The sequence below is a fragment of the Ailuropoda melanoleuca genome, chromosome 20, assembly GCF_002007445.2.
Source record: "Ailuropoda melanoleuca isolate Jingjing chromosome 20, ASM200744v2, whole genome shotgun sequence".
NCBI lineage: Eukaryota > Metazoa > Chordata > Mammalia > Carnivora > Ursidae > Ailuropoda > Ailuropoda melanoleuca.
This window is the reverse complement of record NC_048237.1, coordinates 7,966,972-7,993,651: the sequence shown is the minus strand read 5'-3', so window position 1 is coordinate 7,993,651 and position 26,680 is coordinate 7,966,972. Positions and strand designations below refer to the sequence as shown.

Sequence of the window (26,680 nt, the reverse complement as noted above, 5' to 3'; positions counted from 1 at the left end):
AGCAAACATATTAGTCTAAACTTTTCTAAAACATCTTTTTACCAGTTGAGTATAAATGACTTTTAGTCAGGTGCTTTTACTGTATTTTTTATAAATCTATATATCTAAGTATACTCAAATAGTTAAAAATAGCAAAATTTCCTCTTACCCTTTTCATAAAGATATTAATAGGTTAATAGATGTTAATAGAATCTTTTAAAGATTCTATCTATTTATTTGACAGAGAGAGAGCACAAGCAGAGAGAGCAGCAGGCAGAGGGAGAGGGAGAAGCAGGCTCCCCTCTGAGCAGGGAACCCAATGCGGGGCCCAGTCCCAGGGCTCTGGGATCAGGACCTGAGCCGAAAGCAGACACCCAACCCACTGAGCCACCCGGGTGTCCCAGTAGAGGATATTTTAGAGTCCTTCAGAGTTTACAGTGAACATGGCACAAGGTAGTTGACAGTGAACGATCTCATTAATCTGTTCCATACTTTTGGCCTAGAACATTCTGGGAATACACCAAACAGATAAACCCATTTAAGTCCTCACCTCTGTATAGGGGCTCCTTAAGCCATGTTGTAGAATAGGGAAAAAGGAAATACGCAGGATGTTAGTACTTTTAAGACCTCACTTACTCAGAGGAATGCAAGTGGAAGCACATGAGAATCAACATTGCATATATATTTGGATAATTTAGGTAGGACAGCTTCCTGGCCATTTCTTGACTTCCTCTTCTCCGCCCCCCTTCTTCACTACCAAGACAGGGTGCACAGAAGCAACACCATTTCTGTTCTCCCCTGCCCTTCCTTGAGTTCCCTTTACATTGATCTTCTTCACATTCCAGCTTTTCCAGGTTTCTACACGGGAGACCCCTTGCCTTGCTACCTTCTTCTATCGGTCTCCTGCTTTCCTATTCATTGTTCCTGCGCCTCACCCAGTCAACAAGGCCTTGATCATTTTAGAAAGCTATGCTCGGTGGCTCAGATGGTTAAGCGTCTGCCTGCAGCTCAGGTCATGATCTCCAGGTCTTGGGTTCAAGCCTCACATGGGCTTTCTGCTCAGCAGTAAGTCTGCTTCTCCCTCTCCCCCTGACATTCCACCCTGCTTGTGCTCTCTCTGTCTCTCTCTCTCAAATGAATAAGTAAAATCTTAAAAAAAAAAAAAAAAAAAAAAAAAAAAGCCAAACTCCAGAACACTGCTTAAATGCTTAAAGTTAGAGTAAATAGAAAAAAGAAATCAGTTCAGTAGATACTCAAAGAGAAAGGTACACTTAGCACATTTCACAGTGAACTTGTCCCAGGAGAATCATAACTCAGGCAGGACTCTCATGTCATTCTTTTAAACCCTTTACTGTCATCACTGATTTAAAAGAGGACAGCTGAAATGCCTGGATACCCCAGGGGCTGGTGGTCTTTCACTCGGTGTGGCTGTTAGATCCGGGAAGGGGATTCAAGCCCATGTGACAGCCTGGGCACAGGCTCGGGTAGGAGCAGTGCTATCACCAGTACTCCATACCGCATATCAGACACATTCATGGAGTCGTTCATCGGCGTCTCCCACCCAGTGATCTGTCACCCCCACAATGGTCAAAGCCCAGCAGCTGTGCGGTCTTATTTGTCGCCAGTCAGGACAAATGGAGTAGTCATTTTGTTCATCTCCCTCTCTCTCCGTGTGCTTCAGCGCTGACCCTGGAGGCCTAGCCTATCCTGAAGTAGCCAGTTTTGACCAGTTAACAGTGTGACAGTTTCAAGAACAGGGACTCCAGCCCTCTGGAGGTGGAAGGCTTTGGGGCGGATGTGTAGACATCCGCTCAGACCACATTCAGAAACTTGCTATTCCCTGACCACATTAATGTACAGGATTGGGCACCAAGGCACCCAAATCAAAAAGACCCTCAGATGTCTGATGTAGAGAACAACATGGCCTAAGTAGGGGCAGGTGTCCCGAGACACGGGTTATCCTCATGGGAGCTTCTGCCAGGCTCGGTATCTAGTTCACGCAGGACCGTCCTTGCCTGTGGGCAGGAGGAGGACAACAACAGGGCAGACTCACCGGCGGCCCCCTCTGCTCCTCACCAGCTTGTATCCATCCGTGAGGTCTAAACAGCGAGCCGTCTCAGGTTCAAGGAGTTTGTGGAAATTTCATTTTACATGCAGTTTTATCCCTGAAGGAGAATTTTTTTTTCTAAAATCATTTATTTATTTAATTTTCTCTGTTCAGCTGTTAGCACATTTCAGTTAGTCCCTGATTTTTTTCTTTAGGTAGTTTGTGTTCGTGATGGTTTTTTTTTGTTTCTCATTGCAATGTAAGTGGAATGTATAATAGTTCTTTTCATGTTAGGATAGTTTGTTGTTGCACACGGAAAAAAAATAAGATAAAGGTCAGATGACCGAAGGCTTTGTTGAGGACCCCACGGCCACATTCAGACTGAAGCATCATCACAAGGGTCCATCTAATGTTAAGAGTAATTTTACTTGACATGTGTGACAATTAACATGTCAAGCCGAATGCAGCCTCTCATTAGCCATTGCTTTATTGTGGAAATATTTATTGAGTGCTTGAGAACCATGCAGGACTACCACGTAGCATGGGGTACCGAACAAAACATGGGCTCAATAAATTTTTTTTTTTTCTGTTTTCCTGGCAATCTTCACTCTGGGTAAGAGCGTTGGTAGCAAGCTACTGCAGCTTCTAGTAGCAGAGCAATTGCGAAAGGTTTTGACTAAAGTGCTTCCTCAGTGCCGTCAGATGTGCTGCAAGTACAGATTTCCTCTTGTCTACATTAACTTTCGATCAAGTGTGTAGAGATGGCCTAGTATGCTTATTTAGGGTGGTATGCTTAATATTGGAGATGATCCTGAGAAATTACAGATTTCTCAATATGGCATTCTAATTAAAACCTAATTAGCAATTCACTGTGCTGGAACTTAGGTTTTTCAGCATAGAAAAAATAATTTCACTCTGCATAGAAAGTAAAGATATATTTTTTGGAGACATTAGAATTTCAAAAATATAAGGCAGCACATGTGGAATTTAGAAATGTTAAAAATCTGAAGTGTGGGTTTCTCCATAGCTTTAAGCTTGAACGGCTTTATATAATCACTGAGCTTGCCAAACAGTATCAAAAAACTCATTTTCTTCAAGTGCTTTATTTATCTTTAATAGAACCTTCATCACCCTGGTGTTGTAAATTTGGAGTGTATGTTTGAGACGCCTGAAAGAGTGTTTGTTGTTATGGAAAAACTCCATGGAGACATGCTGGAGATGATCTTGTCAAGTGAAAAGGGCAGGTTGCCAGAGCACATAACGAAGTTTTTAATTACTCAGGTAAGAAATCAATTAGAGATAGGAAAAAAAGATAATATTCAATATCAAATGTTACCACTGTTTTACTGCAGCTTCCTAGCCTTGTTTAGTCCCTGAGTCCCAAGTCTGACTTACACTCGGAAAGGAGGCGGGGGCTTATTGTATCATTTCGTTTCTATCTGTGGTCTCCAGAGCCCAGCATACCGAGTGAGTCATGCACACGCGAGCCCATGTATTCAAACTACTCACGAAACTTTGAATTGCACAGTGACTGAGTCCTGGTTCTTTGAAAATATTCAAGAGTGGGTATCCCTGGAAGATGTTACTGACATCTGTTATCTACACCTGTCTTGGTGACTGTATCAGTACCATAATATGCTACTCTTTCCACTGACGTTTCCTTAGAAACCTGCTACGTGACCTTAGCTCATTTCAGTGTCTTGCATATAAAGAGGCTTCACTGTTCACTGTGAGTTTTCTTGTGGCCCTTCCAGTTTATGTCCTAGTAGAAAACATTTTGAAATAAACTCATAGACCAAAATAAAATTATTTTGACGATTTTCTTCTCTCTAGATACTTGTGGCTTTGCGGCATCTTCACTTTAAAAATATCGTTCACTGTGACCTCAAACCAGAAAACGTGTTGCTGGCATCGGCAGATCCTTTCCCCCAGGCAAGTATAAAAGCCTCTCTCAGCAAAGATGGCTGACGACAACGCCTGCTCCCCCGCAGTGTTCAAGGCCTTTATTTGTTTCATGTTTTATCTGTTCGTTTTTCACCCATTGGTTTCCTTTTCTAGACCTTGGGGACTGCAGCTTTGTCACTCTGGCTTCTCAGTGCGGCCTGCCTGAGTGCAGCACACGCAGAGCCTTCTCATTGTGCTTGTTCAGCTGCTCCTGTAGGCACAGCCCCAGGCCAATACTGACAGCACCAGCCAGGGAGGGAGAAGAAAGAATGCTCAAGAGTCCGTCCCGGGCACATTTAAGTTCAGTGTTGTTCTGAGGGGCAAGGGCAAACGTTTCTGCTTTTCCTCAACTCAGAGGATGGAAAACTACTGCACGTCTCCCCAGGGAATCTTCTATCTGAAGTGACCTAAGGCGGTTGTCCGCTTGCATCTTCAGGTCCTGTCTAGGTTCCCATGCAGAGATGATTTTGAGGATTATTGTAGGTAACATGACAGGACTCTATGCTGATCCCTCAACCTGTATTTATAATAAGCCCTTGCGTTCAGTCTGTCACTTCCAGATTCGCGTGGTGTTTTTCTGCCTTGTAAAACAGTATTACCCACTTCTGCGTATACATATTTTCACATTTATCTCTTGGTTTTGGGAGGGAAGGAAGGGTGAATGTTTAGATGATTTTTTTTTTAATGCATGAAAATATACTTCTGTACCAATGCTTCAACCACTGTCTTCAAATATATAAAATGGAAAATAGCTATTACTTCTATCATGCATGAGAAATCTATATAATATGTGTAAAGTATTATAATTGTCTTTGGCAGACACACAATTTGTGACCTTACCATTTCTGCAAACCGTTATTACCAACAGGTGAAACTTTGTGACTTTGGTTTTGCACGGATCATTGGAGAAAAGTCTTTCCGGAGGTCAGTGGTGGGTACCCCAGCTTACCTGGCTCCTGAGGTTCTAAGGAACAAGGGCTATAACCGCTCTCTAGACATGTGGTCTGTTGGAGTCATCATCTATGTAAGCCTAAGTGGCACGTTCCCATTTAATGAAGATGAAGACATACATGACCAAATCCAGAATGCAGCATTCATGTATCCACCAAATCCCTGGAAGGAAATCTCTCATGAAGGTAATATCTGCCACTCAAAAATGATAATGGTTTTAATGCTTACATGTTATACTGTTAATTCAGTTGTGAATTATTAAATTGATAAATGTTCATTGTAAATTGTCCACTGGAATAGGGGCACAAGTTGGTTAAGGTGGGTTGGGAAAGAGTAAAGGAAATGGAGACCAAAAACATCTTCTGATGAAATGTACATATTTTATAGAGAAATTGAGATACATCTTAAGAGGCAAATGAAACACAAAGAAATTGTTAATACTTTGGCATATTGCCTTAGAACTTATAAATACTTAAACATTGATGTAATGGAAACAGCTAAATTCTATTAAGAGTAGTCTTTACTAAGCATATACCTGTTTCTGTATTAAGCACTTTAATCTATTGTGGACACAAGAACTTTATGATAGTGATGTTTGAATTATCGTATTATGTATTAGTATGCCAGTTCTTCATGTGCTGATTTCCTTCATGTGACGTTAGAATATATATGGTATTTTCTTTAGGAATTTCCCTGGTATTCTATATTTAGGTTGTCCCTATTTGATCCTTACATGAAATTTCTATGTGTATCTCTGATTGATTTCTTTAGGATAGCTTGCCTTGGCAGTGTTGCATTATTTAAAATTAAATTCTTAAAGAATCTTTCCTTCTTCTAAAGAGAGAGAAAGAGTTTTAAAAGTGGCAGGGCCAGTCAGGGCAGAGAAAATGGCACACTCGGTGCTTCGGAATAGAATTACCCAATGAACGTACTTTGGAGTTTATTAAATTCTCACAACCGCCCCTTAAGGTAAGTTTTACTATTATACTTGGACTTGAGGAAAGAGCACTGAGGCAAAAGAAGGGACACCACAGGCCAAAGTCACAAAGCTAGTAAGTGACAGAGCCAGAATTTATACCCAGACAATCTGTGTGTACATTCTTTAACCACCGGTTAATGACTGGTCCTTCTTTAGTTTTCAGGCCATGTCTAGTTCTAAGTTTGTTCAGATTTTTCACCACTTAAAAAGGCAAATACACTCATAGATAAATATCTGATACCCGTTACTGAATGTGGTGATTGGAAATTGGAATTGGAACTGGAAAAGTGTGTATATAAACTGCCTAAAGTAATTAAGTTCTTAGACTACTGTTGGTATTAAATGGCAAAAGCTAGCCATTATCAGGGCTTTGAGTTACTATTAGCAACAGCCTTTAACATCCTCTAATTAGTTGTAAATCATAGCTGGATGGATATATCTTAAAGGAATCTGTGACCTACAAAAGAACTACCATGTAGCCAAACACTAATGAAATATTTAGGATAATTTAACAGAGGCAAACAGCAAAGTATCATTATGTTTCCTTTCCAGAAGGCAGAAAGGTGGAATTATCAAATAACCTTGCGACCAGTATCCTTGTTAGGAAACACTGCCTTTAAATATGGTTAACCATTATGCTTGATAATACGTGCAATCCAGAAATCCAGTAAAATGACTTGATATTGTTACCACAGTGCAAATCTGGAATACCCCTGAAGCCAGTCACATTTTCCAGTTATGCAGGAATAGGACATTGGAAAAATAGCCTCTGCATTTTAAAATCTTTTTCTTGGAGTAGCGGAGTACTTTTTCTTGAAGTAATGGAATAGATGATGCTCCCTCTCTGGTACCATGGAAATGTGCTGGCCTAGCTGTGTAGATACAACCTATTGAGGCCAGAAATGAACAGCTACAGATTGTGAATGTTTAATTATCATGATAGTAGGGACCAGAGACCTACATATTAATGGCTCAAGGAACTATTGTTGGGAACCCACCATATATATATATATATATATATATATATATATGTGTGTGTGTGTGTATATATATATCTCCTAGGTAATATGAAATTAGAGGACAAAACATAAAATATTCTTCAAAGAACTTGAAGCTAAATGGAAAGATGTCAAGTCAAAGGAAGAAGAATCACTGTGGACTTGACTAGTCAGAATTGTATTTTCAGAGGAGATGGAATTTAGGCCTGTCTCAAAAATTTGCAAAGAAAGAGATGTAACATTTCAGAAAGAGAATCACAAGGAAAATTTTAAAGGCATTTATATTTGACCAGGAAGTACGTATTTTACTTGCTACACATATTTCTAAGGGCTAAAAATTTCCTACCACTTGGACAAAGTGATGTGGAGACTAGCTCGGATAGAATTCCCTTTTCTAAATGACTCTAGTGTCAGTTTGGGAATTAACTGGCCTCTCTCCTCAGTATCTTCTTCTGACTCATCCGTGCCTTTGAGGCACAAGAGTTGTACTACTTTCTAATTGAGGCTCTCGGTGGCAAATGAGTTACCTAGCTGCTGGTGTATGAACGGAACTAATAGTTGAATATAAAAAAGTTAGTTAAAGATGTCATAATATTAGCTGAGGAGTTACAAAAGTAGTTACTGGCCTGGAGTCTATCCCACTATCTTGTTGAGAACAAATAATTCCCTCATGAAAAGTAATAACGGGCTAGTACCACATAATTTTAAGCACATGGGATCTGATAAATACACAAGCAAACTAGTATTGGCCAAGGATGGTTGCAACTGATATTTAGTGAATTTTTAGTCTCAGTATATTTTAAGCCATGCCAGAACCACTAAGAATCCGGATACAGGGAAATAAAACCCGAAGCACCTCAGTGACTCTAAAATCAGAGGTAAGGAACAACAGTCAAGCAGTGTGAGTTATCATCCTATTTGCCATTCTAATTAGCCATCACTTAACCTTCTTTGAGCTTCGGTTCCTCATCTGTACCACAGCATAACGATTCCTGCCTATATAATGAGGTTGTAACAGAGACTGAATGAGATAAAGGATGTGAAAAGCATCTACAAAGCAGGTGTGGGGTGAACCGAGGACTTGGATTTAGGAGGAGGATAGAACAGTAAGCTAAGCAATTGCTCTGGCGGGTAACCAAGAATTGATTGTATAATTTTAGAAATTATATGCTAACTGATGTGCATGTTTCCCAAGTATTCTTCAGACATATTGGTAGTTGTATTTTTTTTTTCTTGGCATGAAAATGCAAAAGAAAAAAGAAAGTTGTAAGGTCTTCGTGGCATACATAGATGTGTCAGAATGAAAAATTTCCTGAATAATGCATTTTTTTTCTCTTAGTGTAGAAATGTACCTGATATAATATAATACTGTATATTGGAGTGCTGGAGTTATCATTGTGCCATTTGAACCTCACAACAATCCTCCAATATATAACTTGTTTTAGTCTCTGTAGTAGAAACCAGAAATGTTAAGGGCCTTGCCTAAAGTCACACAGTGGCAGGACTTGGACTTGAAAGTATTTGCCTCCATTCTTTATATTGTCGTACATGAAAGGGTGCTTATTTCTTATGGCTTGATGTTTAGGACCCTATAGAGAATATTTTAAGCTCATTCATCATTTTTGCTATGATAATATAATAAGCTGAGTACTAACATTCTGGAGATGTGCTTACTAATAATTTAGCAGTGAATTAATTTACCAGACCCTTGTGTGCAAATAATAGAAACCTATAAGTAAGTTAAGCAGAAGATAATTTATTGACTCACAGTACTCGGAAGTCCAGAAGGTGAACCTCGTCTCTTTGGATCTGGCGGTTCAAGTGCCCTGTTTCTCCATCTCTCATCATCTCTGCTTTACTTTATGATGGCTTCCTTCTCAGGTGGACCCTTCACGTGGTGCCAAGTGATCCCCGGCAGCCCCAGTCTTTACGTGACACTCACTGTACACTATCTCAGAATGGAAGAGTAATTATCTCTCAGTAGCCATAGAGTCTCTGAAAGGGGCACTGATTGGCTCTGCTTAAACCCCGTAATACCCTGGGAACAATCCCATTGTCACTGCAGGAGCCTGGCTTTGATTGGCCATATGGATGATGGAGAGCCTCTCCAGTTTGGAGAGAGTAAGTTCCTGCAGGGAAAGGATAGTAGGCTAAAAACAAACACAAAAGCATTAACAGATGTCCATTATAAAAATAGATTTTTTTTTTGTGAATCAAGGTATAATTTGAAAAATGAGAAAAAATTTGAGAAAAACTTATCAAATGTTGCAGGTAAAAGGGAGATGATAAAATTAAACTTTCAAAGAAAAAAATAATAGTAGCTAACACTTCTATAACATTTGCATTATAGCCAAGCACTATTGAAAGACTTGACATGTATGAACTCATTTAATCGTCCCCAACCTTTGAGTAGATACTATAATTGTTTCCATTTGAAAGCTGAAGCGGTGTAGACACAGAGGGTTAAGTGACTTGCCTGAGTGGGGCCAGGGTGCAAATCCCGTCAGCTGGCTCCAAGGTAGATGCCCTTATCTACTACATTTACAACCTCTTGATTATCCTTCTAATGGATTTCGCCATGCTGTCACATTACAATTTTAATATGCTTTCACTGGCTTAGAGCTCCAGTAGCAACACAAGTTTCAATAATGTCTTCAAATACAGGGAAACAAGGTCATGTTGTGATAATGACCTGAGTTGAGAGCTCTTCCATTTAGTGTATGGTGACGACGTCCAAGTTACTTACTCTCTTTGGTCTCAGTTTTCTCGTCTGAAATATGGTGACAGTAATTCCTAACTCACTGGGTTATATTAAGTATTAAATGAAATTATACTGGAAAGTGCTTAGCACAGTGATTGACATAGCTAGATACCTTAAATATAAGGAACACTTTCTATTTTCCAGTCACTTTACATGATCTATCTGTGTATCTGTCTGTATATATGTATTTAGTTATATACACATACCTGTATATAATTATATAAAGTTATATATGTAACTAAACATATATTTATTTATAGTTGTATATAGTTATTCGTACATATAACCAAATACACACATTATAAATACAGTTATACAAATATAACTAAATAAGAATACATATATACAACAAAACATTCTGGAATGAATCATATGATTACAAATAATTGCACAGGAGAAGACTTTAGGTAATCATGAGATGGGAGTTTGAGAACATTACAGTTTATTCTAAACCAGTGTTGTGTGTTCCATCTTGTTTCATTGCATTATTGTGACTACTAGATGGGCGTTTGACATCATCCAGTTCATGCACTACTACCCATCAGTGATTACACATGGCCTCACTCCCACCTCTAGCTTTTATCACATACTAAGTTCAGTTTGGCCCTCAACACATCCATCCTATGACCTTTCTCAGTTCCTTGAAAGGACTTGTGAACCTATTTTAAAATATTTACTTGATTAGGCAAACTTACTTTGTCTTATGGAAAGAGCAGCCCATTTTCATTTAAACATTTTTTAGATAATCAGATGAAACTAAGGAAAATTATGCCTTACTTGATCATGTGTCAGTATGCCCTTTCTTTCATTGTATTTTTAGTAATTCCAAAAGAACAAGAGATAGACCAGGCTGTTCTCCATGTTTGTCACATCTGGTAAAATAATAAGGGTAAATCTTGGATGGACATTGTCAAAACATCAGAAAATTGCAAACAAGACTCTGTCTATGACTTAAGAAGTAGATACCAGGGGTGTAGGGCTTAGAAATGGGAAATGGAAAAACTAGCTAATAGAACACAGGAATATTTGCAAGGCAAGGAATTTTTAATAATTTTGCCAAAGAACCTTCTCGATTATGGCTCATTTTAAATAACCTATCATAGTCTAGCTCTAGGTCTATAGCAGACATTTTTTTAACTTTGGCATGCCAACCATTTCATCAGAGGAGCTAGTTGAAAATGGAGATTCCCAGGCTCCAACCCCATAAACTGCAATCCTGCCCTGAGAATGTAAAAAGTCCATGGTTCACACTTTCAAAAAAACATTGCTCCAGAGCCCTGATCCTCTGAAAGACCTGACAGCTGAACAGTGCTCAAAAAAATTCTTTTCTATAAAATCCCTTTCTAATTCCCAACCTCTTTTTGCATGCACATTTTCTTTATCAGATGTTTAATATCAAGACATGTAATTTGTTCCAACTGTTAAATCTATTTCAATATACATTGTCATGAAAGTAGTAAGAGTAGAAAAAGCTTCTTGACCAGTTTCTTTTGTGAAGAATAAAAAAGAAAACATATAAACTCCAGGAAATACAGAAAGTTGTATAATAAAGTTACATACAATACAGAAGAAATTAACATATGTGCCATGATTTTGAGCAATTAAAGGAATGTGGGAAAAGAGAATCTTTTTAACACATGAAGATTCTCCTTTGAATGGACATAGGTTTGGAAATTTGATATTATAGGTTATAGGTTATAGGGGGCAGGGGTTATAATCTTATAGTTCATAATACTTACATATAAATTACTCCGCATGTTACTTAGTAATTTAAAATTTTAGATAACCTTTAGACCAAGCGTGTCTGACTTTATTATACTTATGCAAAAGAATGTAAGTAATGAAATATTTACAATGCTGAGAAGGAGGAGAACAGAGAAGAGGTAAAGAGAGCTCTAAGAGCCATAGCTGTCACAGAGTTTATATAAGATTCTGCCTAGGTGAATGGACTGAGTTATACACATTTACCTGTATGTGATTTAATATATAATTTAATCTTAAGAGTTAATACTTTTGAATAAATATTACATATATGTAATGTGTACATATCTCATATTATGTGCCAGGCACTGTTCTTAAATTACAAAGGTGGCCAGTACATTAATTTAGGATAATCTCATTACTTGGGGGAGGGAGAACAATAAGGTCAAGAAATCTGAAAATGAAATGATTCATTGTCCTTAATGGAAAGGAATCGTTTTGTTTTGTTTTGTTTTGTTTTTAAGGTGGTTCTTCTCAAACTCTGTGATAAAGGACCAATTTTAATTTGTCTTAACTTCCAAACATATGGACCAGTACTTTGTAAAATAAAATAAATGTGACAGCAATATCAAATTGCTATAAAAGTTTCCAAAGATTTAGTCTCAACTTTCCATATTTATCTCATCGTAGACCAATAAACAGTTCACAGATTGGCAATGATCCATGGACCTCCTCTGTGTAGCACTGGTTTAAATCAGAAGAAATTTTTTTAAGTAGTTAAAAGAGGTAATCTCTGGAGAGTGGGTCTCATAATGAGATGTGAGGTTTTTATTTTTCATTTTGAGCTCCTTTTACTGATTAATTTAGATCTTTTACCAAGTACCTGCAGTACTTTCATTACAAAATAAAGTGGGGTGCCTGGATGGCTCAGTCGGTTAAACGTCTGCCTCTTGATCTCAGCTCAGGTCTTGATCTCAGGGTCATGGGTTCAAGTGCTATGTTGGGCTCCATGCTGGGCATGGAGCCTACTTAAAAAAATAAATAAAAAATAATAAAGATGAACAAAAGTGTGTGAGGGGAAAAGAAGGCTCGAGAAATAAATAGAGTACAACCTTTATATAACCATAATTCTTCTGTGCCTGGTCTAAAAATGTCTAAAATGTTAAATATACAAACAACATATGTAATATTTTATATGTAAGTATTATTCACCAAATAGCGAGGGTTATGTTTCCTTTTCCATAACACCAGCCCTTGCATCTTGACTGGGCAGATGAAGAAGACATAACCTTCACTCTCTAAACCTGTGCCCACACAAAGGAGAATTTTCAAGTATCAAAGTCAAACAAATTCTCTTTTCCTATATTCTTTCAGTTGCTCAGAATCATACCATAAATCTTAAACTATTCTTTCTTATGTACGGCTTTAGTAGGCAGCTTTTGTTTTCCAAGAGTTTACTCTTAGAGGAAGAAGGAAAGTGACATAGATAACCGAGTGATATGGATTGTATAGCTGGTCAAGTGTGAGATATCATTTGTTCCAGTGCAAGTCATCTCACCAGAATGATGACAGACTTGCAGCAATGGGAAAGCATTTATTTGAGTAAAAAGTACATGTCCATCATCAAATTGAATCCATGTGTTCAATGAGAGACACACGGCAAATCCGAGGAAGGTTACTAGTAGACTGTGAAGATCACCAGAGAGATTATTATTTTTTGTCTTCTGAGTTTTGATATTCCTTTATGTGCCATTAGGGAGGCAAGCAGGCAGTAATCAACACAGAGGCAACCTTGGAAATTGTCTCACAATGAGCCCCCAAACCCCCGCAGACAGAGATCATATTCTGTATTCACAGGTGAAGTCTGAAGAAGCACCTACTCTAAATCACCTGCTGTGTTGTTACTGCTCAGCTCCAGAGTCACGTGGTTGGTTGGTATTATCAAGAATTAAGAGCTGACATGAAGCTTTGACATTCCACATACAAAAGTGGGGGGGGGGGAGGAAAACCCCCGGCATCAATCCTGTAGCTTGTCTTCAGTTCAAAATGATCAAATCACGATGATGCCCCAGTGACACAGGTTTTTTCCACTTGTGTACTCGAATAGCCTCAATGTTAGTATTTCTGCCTCCTCGTTTCCCTGATAAGCATAGCTGTAATTTATTCTTCCAGTGGGTCTCAATCCTGTGGTGGCATTTATGCACAGTGTACAATATGTGGCATCTCAAGTCATGGAATGGCTGTCATACCACTAAATTTATCAAAGCATCTCAATTTTACTTCACAAGCAATTTTTACCATTCAGTGTGGTTAATTCAAATAAAATTGGTCACAAGTGTGTTTTTTCCCCCAGAAATTGAAGATGAAAAAATACAGCCAGTACAAACACAAAGCAAAGCTAAATAAAAGCCTAGCACCAAGAATACCACATGGTATGTTTTCAAAATCCAGCAGTGTTCCAGAACGCTAAACACTTACATTGGAAGTAAGTAGCACTTTGCCATGAAAAGGAACCAGCTGTAGGTCCCTCTTGCACTACATATTGTTCAAAACAAAAAATAACCCCATTGAAAATAAGCCTCGGGTAGATGAGACCCAGAAATCCAATGGTATAAGAAACAAAAGAAAGACAATTGTCATTTTAATAATTAAACTCTGTTTGTAACAGTTTATGAGGCTTGCAGATCCAGCAAGCCTGCTGAATATTAATGAATAGATTGATTTGTCAACATATTAGCACCACTGTCAGACATAACAGCACGGAGGAGATGTGAGGGGACTAGCCAGTGAGCTGCTTCAAAATGCTTGATTGAGTGCCAGGAAATTCTATCACGGTTGGTAAACTGAAGTGAATTATGTGGGTTCGAACTTCCACTGAATAATCCCTACTGAAATTCTGGAGTTACTTACATTTATGTATTTATTTATTTATCTATTTATTTATTTAAAGCCATGCACTTCATTCAATAAGGAACTTTAAAATCATGAACCAAAGGCGTACGGTGATTTTCTTTACATCTAATAGAGCGAAGTCTTGATTCTGTATGTATGTGTACGTATACATGTATTTAAAAATCCAAATGAGATAATATTTGAAAAGATGTACCCCCTGGAAAGGAGTCATTTATTTTGATAGCAAGTAAGACAAAACTAATAAAATTTTCTCTAAAATATGGTAATTTGTAGAGAGAAACTGCTGAGAGATTTGAGCAAGAATATTGGCATTTAAAAGAAAAGAATATTGACATTTTAGGTGCTCAAAAATTGGCTATTTGCCCCCCAAATGGAAGTGTTTCCTGTATATCTCAATTATAAAATTAAAGTTTCACTTATGAATGTATATCATAGTTGAGTTGAAATACAACATTTGAAATGTCAGGGGAACAGTAAAGTTTTAAGTATTCTGTGAGTTTGCTTTCTTCTATAATGACGACACAGAATATGTCAAAATATAGCATGTTAAAAATTTTACTTAACCCCTATACTGCTCTATAGTAACAAGATATCAAGTAATTACCCAGAACATTCTTAAATTGCCTCAGTGATAGAAAATACAGGGTTTCATGAGGAGCCCTGTTTCTTCTGGATTTGACCCCAGCACAATGAGCAAAAATATCTCAGTGTTTATATCCACTGTTGAACAAGCCAGCTCCTTTTTCCAAATAGAGGCTCATCTCAGAGGTTTGAAAGCAGCCATCGTGTCACCCCTGAGCTTCTCTTCTCTTCTCTTGGGCAGTCGGCTTTTCCTTTAGTCTCTTGTTCACTCTGGTCCAAACAATCACATCTTCGTTTATGTTCTTTTGAAATTGAACCCCAAAACTGTTCTCACACAAGGTTCCATGAGCCTTTTCAAGGGTAAACTGAAGCCACCACTCCCTCATGATAAAGAATACATTTCTTTTAGCATGGCATAAAATCACAGTTGAATTGGGGACAATAAGTAAACAAATGTTGAGTTTACTGTGCATTTAGAACCCTGAATTCTTTCTCATGAATGTTGTTGACAAGCCTTGTTTTCCAATTCTTTATTTAGACCTTTCCTTGTGGGCTGGGGAAGTGGGACCTAAGAAGAGGACTTCATTTCATTTGTCCCTGTTAAATGTTATCTTATGAGTACAGCCCATAGCTCCAGATACAGTTACTTTGGAACTTTTTTGTGTAATCCAGTTTGTCTGCTCTTCCTGTTGGCATCCTCTGAATCCTAAAACCCTTCTATGTCTTCACTGCAGAATACTGAACCAGATGGGACTGAGGACAGATACCTTTCTCTGTGTTTAGAGAACTTTCTCTGGGTCTGCATCCATCCATTCAGGGGCCCTTTGGGCAATATTAAACCAATTATTAACTACTGTCAATGTTCTGATACCTCTAGTTTCTTGCTACTCAAAATGTGGTCCAAGGCTCCTCCTGGAATCCACTAAAAGATAGACTCTCAAGTCTTACCCCAGATCTACCAAATCAGATCCCCAGGTTGGGATCCCTGGATTATTCATATGCATGTAAAAGTCTGAGAAGCATGGCTTGGCAGAGTTGTTCTCAACGCTAGCTTCACGTACTAGCAAACACTTGAGGTGCTTCTAAAAATACCTGGACCCGGAAGCCCCTCCCTAAAGATTTTCACTTGAACCTGCAGGTTGACTATTAGCATTTTTTTAAAAACCAGAAACTCGGAAGCTTCTCCAAAGGATTTTGATGTGCAGTGAAAAAGGGAAAAAAATCCACCTGAGCATCATTACAATCATATATTAAATGTATTTTGATTTGTACCTTAAATTTTGAATCAGTTCAGCATCAATTTGGGGGCTGCTGTATATCGTGTTTAAACAATTCATGATTTACAAGATTGTGTTTCTAGTCTTCAAGAGGGAGTGAAACTGAATGTAAAGCAAAGGCCTAACCATTGATACAGTAACTTTCTTCAGAGGAAAGAACTGGAAAAGGAAAGATACCGACTTGAGTCTTGAAAGGTCCTGCACTTCATTGGATTGCGGTCATTGACTCAGAACAAGTAAGAGGATGATTTCCAGCGGCCTTGTTTGCTGCCGGCAGCCTCTGGTTTCAGCCCAGGAGGAGCGGCCCAGTTAGTGTTGCCGGGCAACAGCTTGCTGGGTTGAGAGCTGGAATGTGAAGGGTTGCAAAACGATTTTTAAAATAAACACACAACTTACCATCAGCATGAAGCAAACCAAGAGAAGTACTGAGCACTACACTGTGACAGGCAGTGAGGCAGAATCAAAAGGGGAAAAAGAAAACACCTTCTTGAAGGCAAGGAGCTTAGTGGTTGACAGATGATGGTTTCATCACTAGAATAATAGTTCTGATCTGGTTTCCTATTTGAAAATTTGTACCTGACTAATTTGTGGGTGGACAGAAGACAGTGTGGGAAAAATTTTTAAAAGGTACTGTTTCTGGAAAAAAGAGGTCAGCCCATGGGATTCACAGGTAATTTCTCTTCTGTAAAATCAACATTGCAAACTAACATGATCTCTATTGCAGATATTCTCAGCATTATTCTGATTTTCTGGTAGAAGTCACCAATCCTGTGATCGATTGCATTTTATAGAGTTGCGATGTCTTTCCATCCAGGAATATGTTTAGCCAATATAGTACAAACCATATGCACATAATGTGGATATTAAAACTTAGAGCCATTTAAATTTCTAATTAATGTATTCAATCTACCAAATGCTGTTTAGCAAGCATTTTTCTAATGCACTGAATGATGCATTTTATTTTAAATGTTTGCAAAACTTATGTGCAAAAATCAGTACATAATCTGTGTGACCTTAAAGGAGTTAAAATCTGGTGGGAGGAATGGGGGGAGGACAGGGATGTACTGAGATAACACAAGATGGGAAATGGGAAATGACTGAGAGGTTTGACCCGCGGAACCTATTATATATTCAAACGTGTCCAGTTTTATTCATTTGGTAGGATTTTCTCCAGGTTTTGGAGAACTACTTCTTTCTTTTTTTTTTCTTTTTTTTTCGGAGACGGTGAGAGGTTGGGGAAGGGGGAGTTGCAGAGAAGAGGGAGAATCTTAAGTAGGCTCCACACGCTGCGTGGAGCCCAACATGGGGCTCATCGCACAACCCTGAGATCATGACCTGAGCCGAAATCCATAGTCCAACGCTCAACCAGCTGACCCACCCAGGAGCCACACAGAGAATCTACTCTGTCCATACACATGATACTTGATTTGAAATACAGAATGGCTGCAATATAGTCTCTGCAATTTCAAAAAGAACTCTGAATTTTGATGCCAGAAGAAAATGGAATCCACACAATTCGCACTCTGGTAGAACATTTCATTTCATATGAAAACATAGAGCCCTTCAGCACCTGCATATACAATCGGTTTTGTTCTATATACTTGTACACCTGGCAGACAGACTACCCAGAGCTTTAGCTATCCTAACATCTGCTGAAAGTTCCATTCCAGCAAAAGAGAACGTCTGATTAAATTTCTTTTCGCTTTCCTGACATTTTATTCTCTCAGCTGATGGGGCAGTGAGCGAAATTGCTGTACAGGAAGTTAGGGGGAAAGTAACCATGTTAGCCAAGAATTTATTGTAACAAAAAAGAAACAACAGGCTTCAAAAAACAGATTTTCTTTTCTCTTGTTTTCCACCTTATAGGAAACGTTCTTGAGAATCCATGGCTAGAGATGTTTTACAAAGCACAAAGCTGTTTTGCTCATGAAGCATAAGGGATTCTTTAAAAATGAAAATTTGAACCACACAATTGCTTCAAATTTTCCAATAACAAAGAAAAAGGGAGGACTTCCCACATTGCCTCTGTTGCGGGATCATTGGCACGAAGGTCAAGAAAGAATTCTTAAAACGTTTTATGGTGCAACTTCGTAATTTATTTAAGTAGCACAGGGACAGGACCCGTGGGCAGAGAGAGGGGCGCTTTTGCTGAGTGAAGCTGGTGGTTATATGCTTAGTGCTCCAGGGGGAGGGTGCCGGATGTAGTAGATCATACATGTCTTCTTTGAATTTCTACTCTTAAAACTACTTTCCCAAGATTCCTCTGGTGCTTTTCATTCAATTCGATATTAACTATCAGTGAGATAGGCAGTCATGAGACCAGCATGTAATTGGTCTTTATTGAAACTCTGCAGGCTATAGGTCAGCCTTCTGGGATAAAGGTGAACATTTTTCCACTTCTGTCCCTCATCACCTTGATGTGGCTGTCCAAGCTGTTTAGAGAGCTTGGATTTAATATAGTTTATGAATAACAGGGAAGGAAGGGATTGAGTTTAAAGAAGAGAACACAACCCTCAGAATATTAGAGAGGCTAACTCCCAGAATAAATGGGCAGATACAATCAGAAAGTAATCCTACCAGTCTCTGAAAAAATTATCATGTTTAGTGCAAAGAGAAGGAGAAATCAGCCACTGCCAATTTTTCTCCTGGGTTCTTCAGGGAGGGTTGGGGGAGTCTTCAAACTGAGAGAATAAAGGGAGGAGAGTGTGAAAAAAAAAAAAAATAACCCAAGGGAAGAGAGGATTTCCTGCATAGCTTTGGCCCTAGCCAGTGTCAGCTGTTTAAAATGGCATCTGCTGATTGCCCAAAACTGTGCAACACTGTGTTGCAATAAACTTCAACTCTTGAAAGGCTGGTATTTGGATATATTCTTTTTGCTATATCTAGGGAAGGAAGTGCAAGATACCAAGATTTTTGAGACATTATCTCCTTCTCCAATGTCCCTTTCTCATGAAACTATGGAGACCTCTTCGGGTGCAGATTCTCGTGGAGCTCTGGGGAACCTGGAGTTTCTGCCTCCTTCTGCCTCCCCCTTGGGCACTGGTGTCCTGCTTTCCTGCGGTGCCAGCCTGCACCTTCCCTTCTGACTTTTCCTTCTACAGCAGTCCTCTTCTTTACTCCTGTTTCCCACAGTCAGACCCAGACCGTGCTCCCTGTCTCCTTTGCTTGGTTTTGAGAGAAATTCACAGAATGGCCCAATTTTGTATCTTTTTCTCCTATTTTTCTCCCCCTCCCCCTCATCCCCAGCATTCCCTCTAGATCAGATTGCTGAGTCTTGATTTAAGTTTGGGAACTGGAGTTGAGACCCCCATCTGGACTTTGCTTCTGACTGCTGGCTCTCTTTTGGGACAGCTGGGGCTACTCCAGTTTTACTAGGCTTTTGGCTCATTTGTTACTGGCTTTCTCTTCCCTTAGCTTGGATCCTCTACGCTCTTACATTATACCTAGCAGTTTCTGCTGGGTATTAGCACCTGGGGGGAAGTGTCGTGTCACAGGAGGAAGGACACTCAATAGCAGCTATAAATATGATAAAAGTTCAGGACTGCATATTAAAGAAGCTCACAGTGGTGTTCTTAGAGCCATTGTAATTTTTAATAAATCATGGATAAAATGAGAGACATGCCAGGATGCTTAAAACAGGCCAGAGTTTTCTGAATTTCTGAAAGGGGGAAGAATGAATTCTGAAGTCATTCAACAAGAAGCTTAACATTTATCCTTGACAAAATCCTAGACTGAATGATTGAGTAGATAGTGTGCAAACATTTAGAAAACAAATCCTGGCCCTTAGAATGAAATGACTAAAAGTCAGTATTAGTCAATATTAGTTTACTTAAATTTTTTTCCAGAATAATTGAAATTTCTTTTTAAATAAATAGAATGGTAGAATGAGTACTACTGAAGACGAATGTGCCTTGACTATAATAAAACGTTTGGGAAAAATCACCCACAGTTCTTTGGAAAAGATGATAAAATATGGACTGGTTGGTAGTACTCCTGGGAGGCAACATTGCCTTTTTTTGTCAGACTTGCTCACAGAATAACCAGTAGGCATGGTGATTGGGAGTGCGATCTAGGATAGAATCAGCCAGCCTGATATTAAAGTATTTTCCTGACAAAAAAGTTTCCTAATAATCTAATTCATACATAGCAGATAGACTCATTTAGTTTGGAAGTGGTAGAAAGCTAGGACGTTAGCCCTTATGACAGGAGGGACACATATCACATTCAGAATAGTCTTTGAATGCCAAAATGTTGAGTTAAAGTCACAGAAGTGTATGTCATGTGTGTGTGTGTGTGTATGTGTGTATATATATGTGTGTGTGTGTATGTGTGTATATATGTGTGTGTGTGTATATGTGTGTATATATATGTGTGTGTGTGTATGTATGTGTGTATATATGTGTGTGTGTGTGTATATGTGTGTGTGTATATGTGTGTGTGTATGTATGTGTGTATATATGTGTGTGTGTGTGTGCACATAAGAATATGTGTAGTGTAGTAGAAACAATTAAGAAGGGTTTAATGTTCATAATTAGAAAACAATTTTAATTTAATTGATTTTAACATTAATATCAGTTAATTGTAATGAGTTAATACTATGATCTGGTTGCTATATGCCATAGTCTTTAAGAGCAGGGGCTTTGGAGCCAGACCTCTGGGTTTCAGCCTCAGTTCAGGAGCTGTCTGACTTTGGCCAAGTTACATGACCTTTTCCTTTTATATAAAGTGGCAGTGAAGATAATAACTACTTAAATAGGGTTGTTATCAGGACTATCTAAGAATATGAATATGAAATTTTAAAAACCCTCAATTCTAGGCTATCTGAATAATATCTGTGTGTACAAATAAGTCTGTTAATCATGAGAAAGCTTCTGTCAACAATGAATAGGAACACTGAGAAAAAGCTAGTGAATGTCAAAATAAGGGTGCACGGGAAGACTGAGGAATGTGAAGGACAGCTGAAGGTATTGTAGAAGGTGAAGTGAAGGTGAATTGCTGTCCCTAAGACATGAAAAGCTGTCAAACAGAATAGAACCAAGTTAATGTGGCTTAGTTATAAAAAGAGAACTTGAAAAACTGTCAAACAGAATAGAACCAATTAATGTGGGTTAGTTATAAAAAGACAATTTGGGGCACAATATGGGAGAAATGAATTCTTGTCACTAGTATCATATAACTCATTGACCTATGAAATAGACTGGACTATTGGAGATAGTTTCATCCTATCTCCAGTGTGTGTGCACGTGCGCCACATTTTGCCTTTGCAACTAGATTGGGAGGTTTTTAGGGTTAGAGCTTTATCCTTAATTTTTTGTTCCCTAAGTAATTGGCAACAGTCATTCCTTAGGGAAGATTTGATGAACGAATGGGTAAATAAATGAACAGTTGACACAGGTGAAGAACATAGCCAGTAAAGAGAACATTGTTAAAACAAAACTTTAGAATTTCTTTTAAAAATGGATTTAGTGAAAGGCATTTTGGATAGTACAGTTAATGCTGGATTGTATGACTTGATTAATAAAAAGGATGTTTTAAGAGCTCCAGAAACAGCGATGAGTAGAATGGAGCTCTCAAACGCTGATGATGGACCTATTTTCCGAGTAACACCAGGTGCGCAAAGTTAATTATCCCTGTTCTTTTCTACCAAGAGCTCCAAAATATATTTATAAACACACAAATACACACATATATTTATATGCACATACGAATCCCTTCTAATTCTCTCCTTCTATCCTAAACTATTTTCTCTTGGCGGTACTTGCCATTATTTTGCTGTGTTTATTCACATAGCCTGGGTATTGCAGCTGAAGTCAGACTCGTGATTGTGTGCTTCATTCAGCACAAAAAATTTTCCATCTCCACATATTCCATTCCCTTCAGACACTTACAGTTTCTCCTCTGGCAGTACGTCCTTTCCCATCAGGCAGTGTGGTTCACTGTTGGGGTGCATTTGGGCACAAACCAGACCTTTTGTTGAGTTACTGTACTCCTACCTTCCTAATTATGGAATTCAAAGCAGAATGAGTGAATTAATAACGTGTATTTATTGCCTGCAGGGTCTGGGGAAGCGTAATGCCGTGGTGCACTTACGGTAGCACATAAGCTCTCCCGTCTCCCTTCATCCTCCACTTTTGCTCTGTGACTTCACAGCAGCAAGAATGGAAGGTGCACTTTACTCACCAGTGAGTAAATCTTGTGAATGGATGTTTTAAAGCAAATGCCCAATACACAGTTCACTGAGAGAACTATACTTTCAAAAGCTCTCTGGGAACACACGCGTGGAATTTGACATTGCACTAAGTACTGTGTTCCTTGAGGTATCATAGCTAAGGCAAGGGTGTATGGGCCTGGACAGCAGTGAAATGTGTGCTCTCGCATTTGCTTTCTCCAATCAGAGAATTCTTAGGTGTTTGATTCGCCAGCTGTTCAAGCGTGTAGACAATACTTGGAGTATTAGTATCAAAGAGATAGAACTCTGGATTAACCAAAAGGCTATAGAAATAATTTCTTTGCCTGATAATGACAAGGATTGTGATTCGCTCTGTTTGAAGCACTCTTTGTCCAGTTGCCGCCGGACTCCTGTGATCAGCTGTATTTGCAGATCCGTACAGGCTGACATAGACCATACCATAAAGTCAGAGCCACCTGAGTCAGGATTTGGTGGTTGGAGAAGCTGGGGAATTAATTCACATTTTCTTTATAACAGCTACCTATTTAAGATTTGAAGGGGAAAGATCCATCTTTCAGGAAACCTAATGACCAGGGTAGGTTAAGGGTAGAAATTAACTCTGGTGAAATGTGAATGCTTTCGTTGGTTTGGCAAATGTCACTAAGCTCTTTTTTGGGAAGAAAATGCTAAGATGAAGGAAGTATGGGAAGTTATTACAAGAATGAGTAAGAAGTGTAATGGTGAATTTAATAAACAATGAACTATAAATAATCTAGGCTGAAAATATAATTTTTACAAAGGTGAGGGAAAATTCTGACTCATGGTATTATAGGTAACTCAGGTGCTTTGTAGACTAGATAGCTAGAAGAATCACTTTTTCCCCCCTAAATTACATTCTGTAGGAGTTCCAGTCAGAGTCAGAGTACTAAACTAAGCTGGATAAACTGGTTCTAACCTCATAGAATAATTCTTGTTAGACAAGTTTCTTTCCTGTCTTCCTCTGGAAAACAATGAAGGCTGATATAATTCCAATTCAATGGATATTTTAAAAAGCGAAGTGAAAGAGACCAGAGTGTTTTCCTATTGGGCCATTGGTTTTTAGGCTCTGAGTTTATCCTGAGTCTTGGCCCATGTTATGTTTTGTTTTATGCCTTTTAAATTGGGTGTCCAGATGTCTGTCATTTGATTCAAGACTCTGAAGCCTATTATGTGTATTTAAACTTTAAATACATTTTATAACAAAATTAATAAATGCTTTCTCTTGAATATAAGTTGTATCCTGCAGTTAGTGCAAGAAACGGTTAAATGATGTACATTTAAACAAAACTCCTACTTTAGAAAAATGTATTAAAGACCAGACCAAGGGAAATTCACATCATATTCACAAAAGACTCAGACTTCCTCCTCCATAATTATTTTCAGTTTCAGATTTTAACATCCAAAAATAAAATGAAGGCCAAGGTTTTAGAATTCTCGAGAGGTATTTTCTTCAGGTTCTAGTGCCTGTTATCACTATGCTGCATTTAACAGTGTGAAATAGCAGATGTGAAATAAACTGTAAATGAATTATGCATATATTCCAGATTTGTCATGTTTTTATCAATAATTGAAATTTTTTTCAGCCATCGATCTTATCAATAACTTGCTGCAAGTAAAAATGAGAAAGCGCTATAGTGTGGATAAGACCTTGAGTCATCCTTGGCTACAGGTAAACATCAGTTGCTTTTACCCAATCATATGGACTTCTAAATATTTATAAGATTTTGGTATTATATGTAAAAATCTTTTGTTATATTCTTAAAAGTGTTATTCTTATATCAATTTGTTTGCCAAAATGCATGCAACTTAATAAGGATTTAATAAGAATTTAGTGTTTCTAAATCTCCCTTTCTCTCTCCCAAGAATATTTGACAGGGGAGAAATATATCACATTACACACTCATGTACGTGCACTTACACATGCACCAAAAATAAAAACAGAAAAACAAAACAAAACAAAATCTAAGGGTCATTATAAAGCTCCAAGGACCAGATTTCAAGAGCGTCTGTATGTGTAATCCTGAAAAATGTCCAAGCAGATGCCCATCTGGTCATGCACTGTACTCATTGGGAGGCTGCATTTTTAAATCCTGGGCTAATATTCATGGGACAAATGCATGGCAAATATAAAGTATATGCATGTGTTTGTTTCCTCGTATATTTATTTTCACATTAAACTTAAACATTAGAAAAATGATACTATGCAATACTGAGGGATTATTTGTAGGCATTAAATTTCAGAGGAATACCAGTATTCCTAATTGTTTGATTGCAAGCATTAATTGCTCACTCTTTGACACATGATATCATATTAACAGTATGCATTTGCAGAGTTTAGGTAAATAGGAAGGCTTTGGTGCTGATGTTGTCACCTCAGGGTGTCTGATGAAAGACATAGCACGGATAGAGTGGAAGGGAAAAGGGTAACCCATCGGTTGTGGGAACTGACAAGAAATGAAACTGTATTTTAATGAGTTGTAATCATCTCTATGGTAATATTTTGGAATTTCTTCCTCAGGATTATCACACTTGGTTAGATTTACGAGAGCTAGAGTGCAAAATCGGGGAACGCTACATCACCCATGAAAGCGACGACTTACGGTGGGAGCAGTATGCAGGCGAGCAGGGGCTGCAGTACCCTGCTCACCTGATCAATCCGAGTGCTAGCCACAGTGACAGTCCTGAAGCTGAAGAAACAGAGATGAAAGCCCTCAGTGAGCGTGTCAGCATCCTCTGAGTTCCATCCCCTATAATCTGTCAAAACACTGTGGAATTAATAAATACATACGGTCAGGTTTAACATTTGCCTTGCAGAACTGCCATTATTTTCTGTCAGATGAGAACAAAGCTGTTAAACTGTTAGCACTGTTGATGTATCTGAGTTGCCAAGACAAATCAACAGAAGCATTTGTATTTTGTGTGACCAACTGTGTTGTATTAACAAAAGTTCCCTGAAACACTAAACTTGTTATTGTGAATGATTCATGTTGTATTTAATGCATTAAACCTGTCTCCACTGTGCCTTTGCAAATCGGTGTTTTTCTTACTGGAGACTCAATTTGGGTAAGAGTCCATAGAACCTGTCCATGAAATAGTTCTGTTCTGTGTGTCCCATTGGCATTGTCATTATAAGGAAACTCTTGAAGAGTAGATTATTACCAGTTCTATGAACAACTCCAAAACTCACGTGGAAAAAAAAGCAAATGATGGGGGATTGAAGATGGACATACAATCCTAGACACAAATGCATGGAAGAGTTTACTGTATAGTTTCAAATCCTTTGCCTGCCTGGTGTGCCTCTGTATGTTCGAACTCAAATAAGTGGACCTAGGTGCACCTAATACTCATAAGCCTAAATGCCTTAGAAATGTAAACCGCCGTGTATTACAGATATGTCCCCCTTTCTTACAATACCCTCTGTACTATGGAAAATCAGCAGCTAAGCAACCTTTTGCCTTTGTGTATTTTTCAATAATAACAAATAAAATATTCTTGTCAAAGAATGTGTCCACCTGACTGAATCATTTTCATTTGCTTTCAGGCCATTTAGGAGCAGAGGTATCTGCTCAAAAAAGCAGAAAAAGTCTCATGGTTTAGAATTTAGCTTTACTCCAGGGGCGCCTGGGTGGCACAGCGGTTGAGCGTCTGCCTTCGGCTCAGGGCGTGATCCTGCCGTTGTGGGATCGAGCCCCACATCAGGCTCTTCTGCTATGAGCCTGCTTCTTCCTCTCCCCAATCCCCCTGCTTGTGTTCCCTCTCTCGCTGGCTGTCTCTATCTCTGTCGAATAAATAAAATAAAATCTTTAAAAAAAAAAATACTTTAAAAGAATTTAGCTTTACTCTGAAGCCTAAAAGTATGTTTCGAAGTGTAACGTAGTATTTGTCTTGCATGTCATCTGGTTTCCAGGAGAAAATAGAGCTCTCAAAGAGAAAAACAACCAAAGCCACACAGGAGACTCGGAGGTATAAGTAAGAATATTACAAGTGGCAATCTCGATGTAGCTTCCTGATTTAGTCAGTATAAAACCAGGATTGATTAAAGTAATGGCTCTAATTTCTTTCTATATTATTTAAACAAGAAGGTTCTAAAGTGAACTACAAAAACACATAAAGACTGGAGAATAATTTCTAAAGAGAAAGCCACCTAAGGTAAAGTTCTGTAGCCTGGGAAAGAGAAACTAATATTGGGCTTAACAGACTTTGGGGTAAGGAGTGGATAATGTAGGCTGTTTTTCTTTGTGGCAAGATGGCAAAGCATTATTGTGTATTATTGTTACTTTGTAACAGAAATGTTATAAATATTTGGAAGTATTTTATAAGTGTTCTGAGGCACTTGAATA

At 38.4% G+C, this 26,680-nt stretch overlaps 1 protein-coding gene across 6 annotated transcripts in view; it reads left to right on the top strand.

Moving 5' to 3' along the window:
* PRKD1 (protein kinase D1) overlaps positions 1-25,840 on the top strand; it is a 310,715-nt gene extending 284,875 nt beyond the window's left edge. For 4 of the 6 annotated variants that reach the window (XM_034648656.1, XM_034648654.1, XM_034648653.1 and 1 more), the window contains 5 exons: positions 3,146-3,307; positions 3,860-3,958; positions 4,839-5,106; positions 23,924-24,009; positions 24,859-25,840. In XM_034648656.1, the coding sequence (XP_034504547.1) occupies positions 3,146-3,307; positions 3,860-3,958; positions 4,839-5,106; positions 23,924-24,009; positions 24,859-25,077 (834 nt within the window). In that variant the 3' untranslated portion in view covers positions 25,078-25,840. The remainder of the gene's footprint in view (positions 1-3,145; positions 3,308-3,859; positions 3,959-4,838; positions 5,107-23,923; positions 24,010-24,858) is intronic. The other 2 variants (XM_034648657.1, XM_034648655.1) reach the window with 1 other exon arrangement.
* Positions 25,841-26,680: the final 840 nt, after the last annotated feature.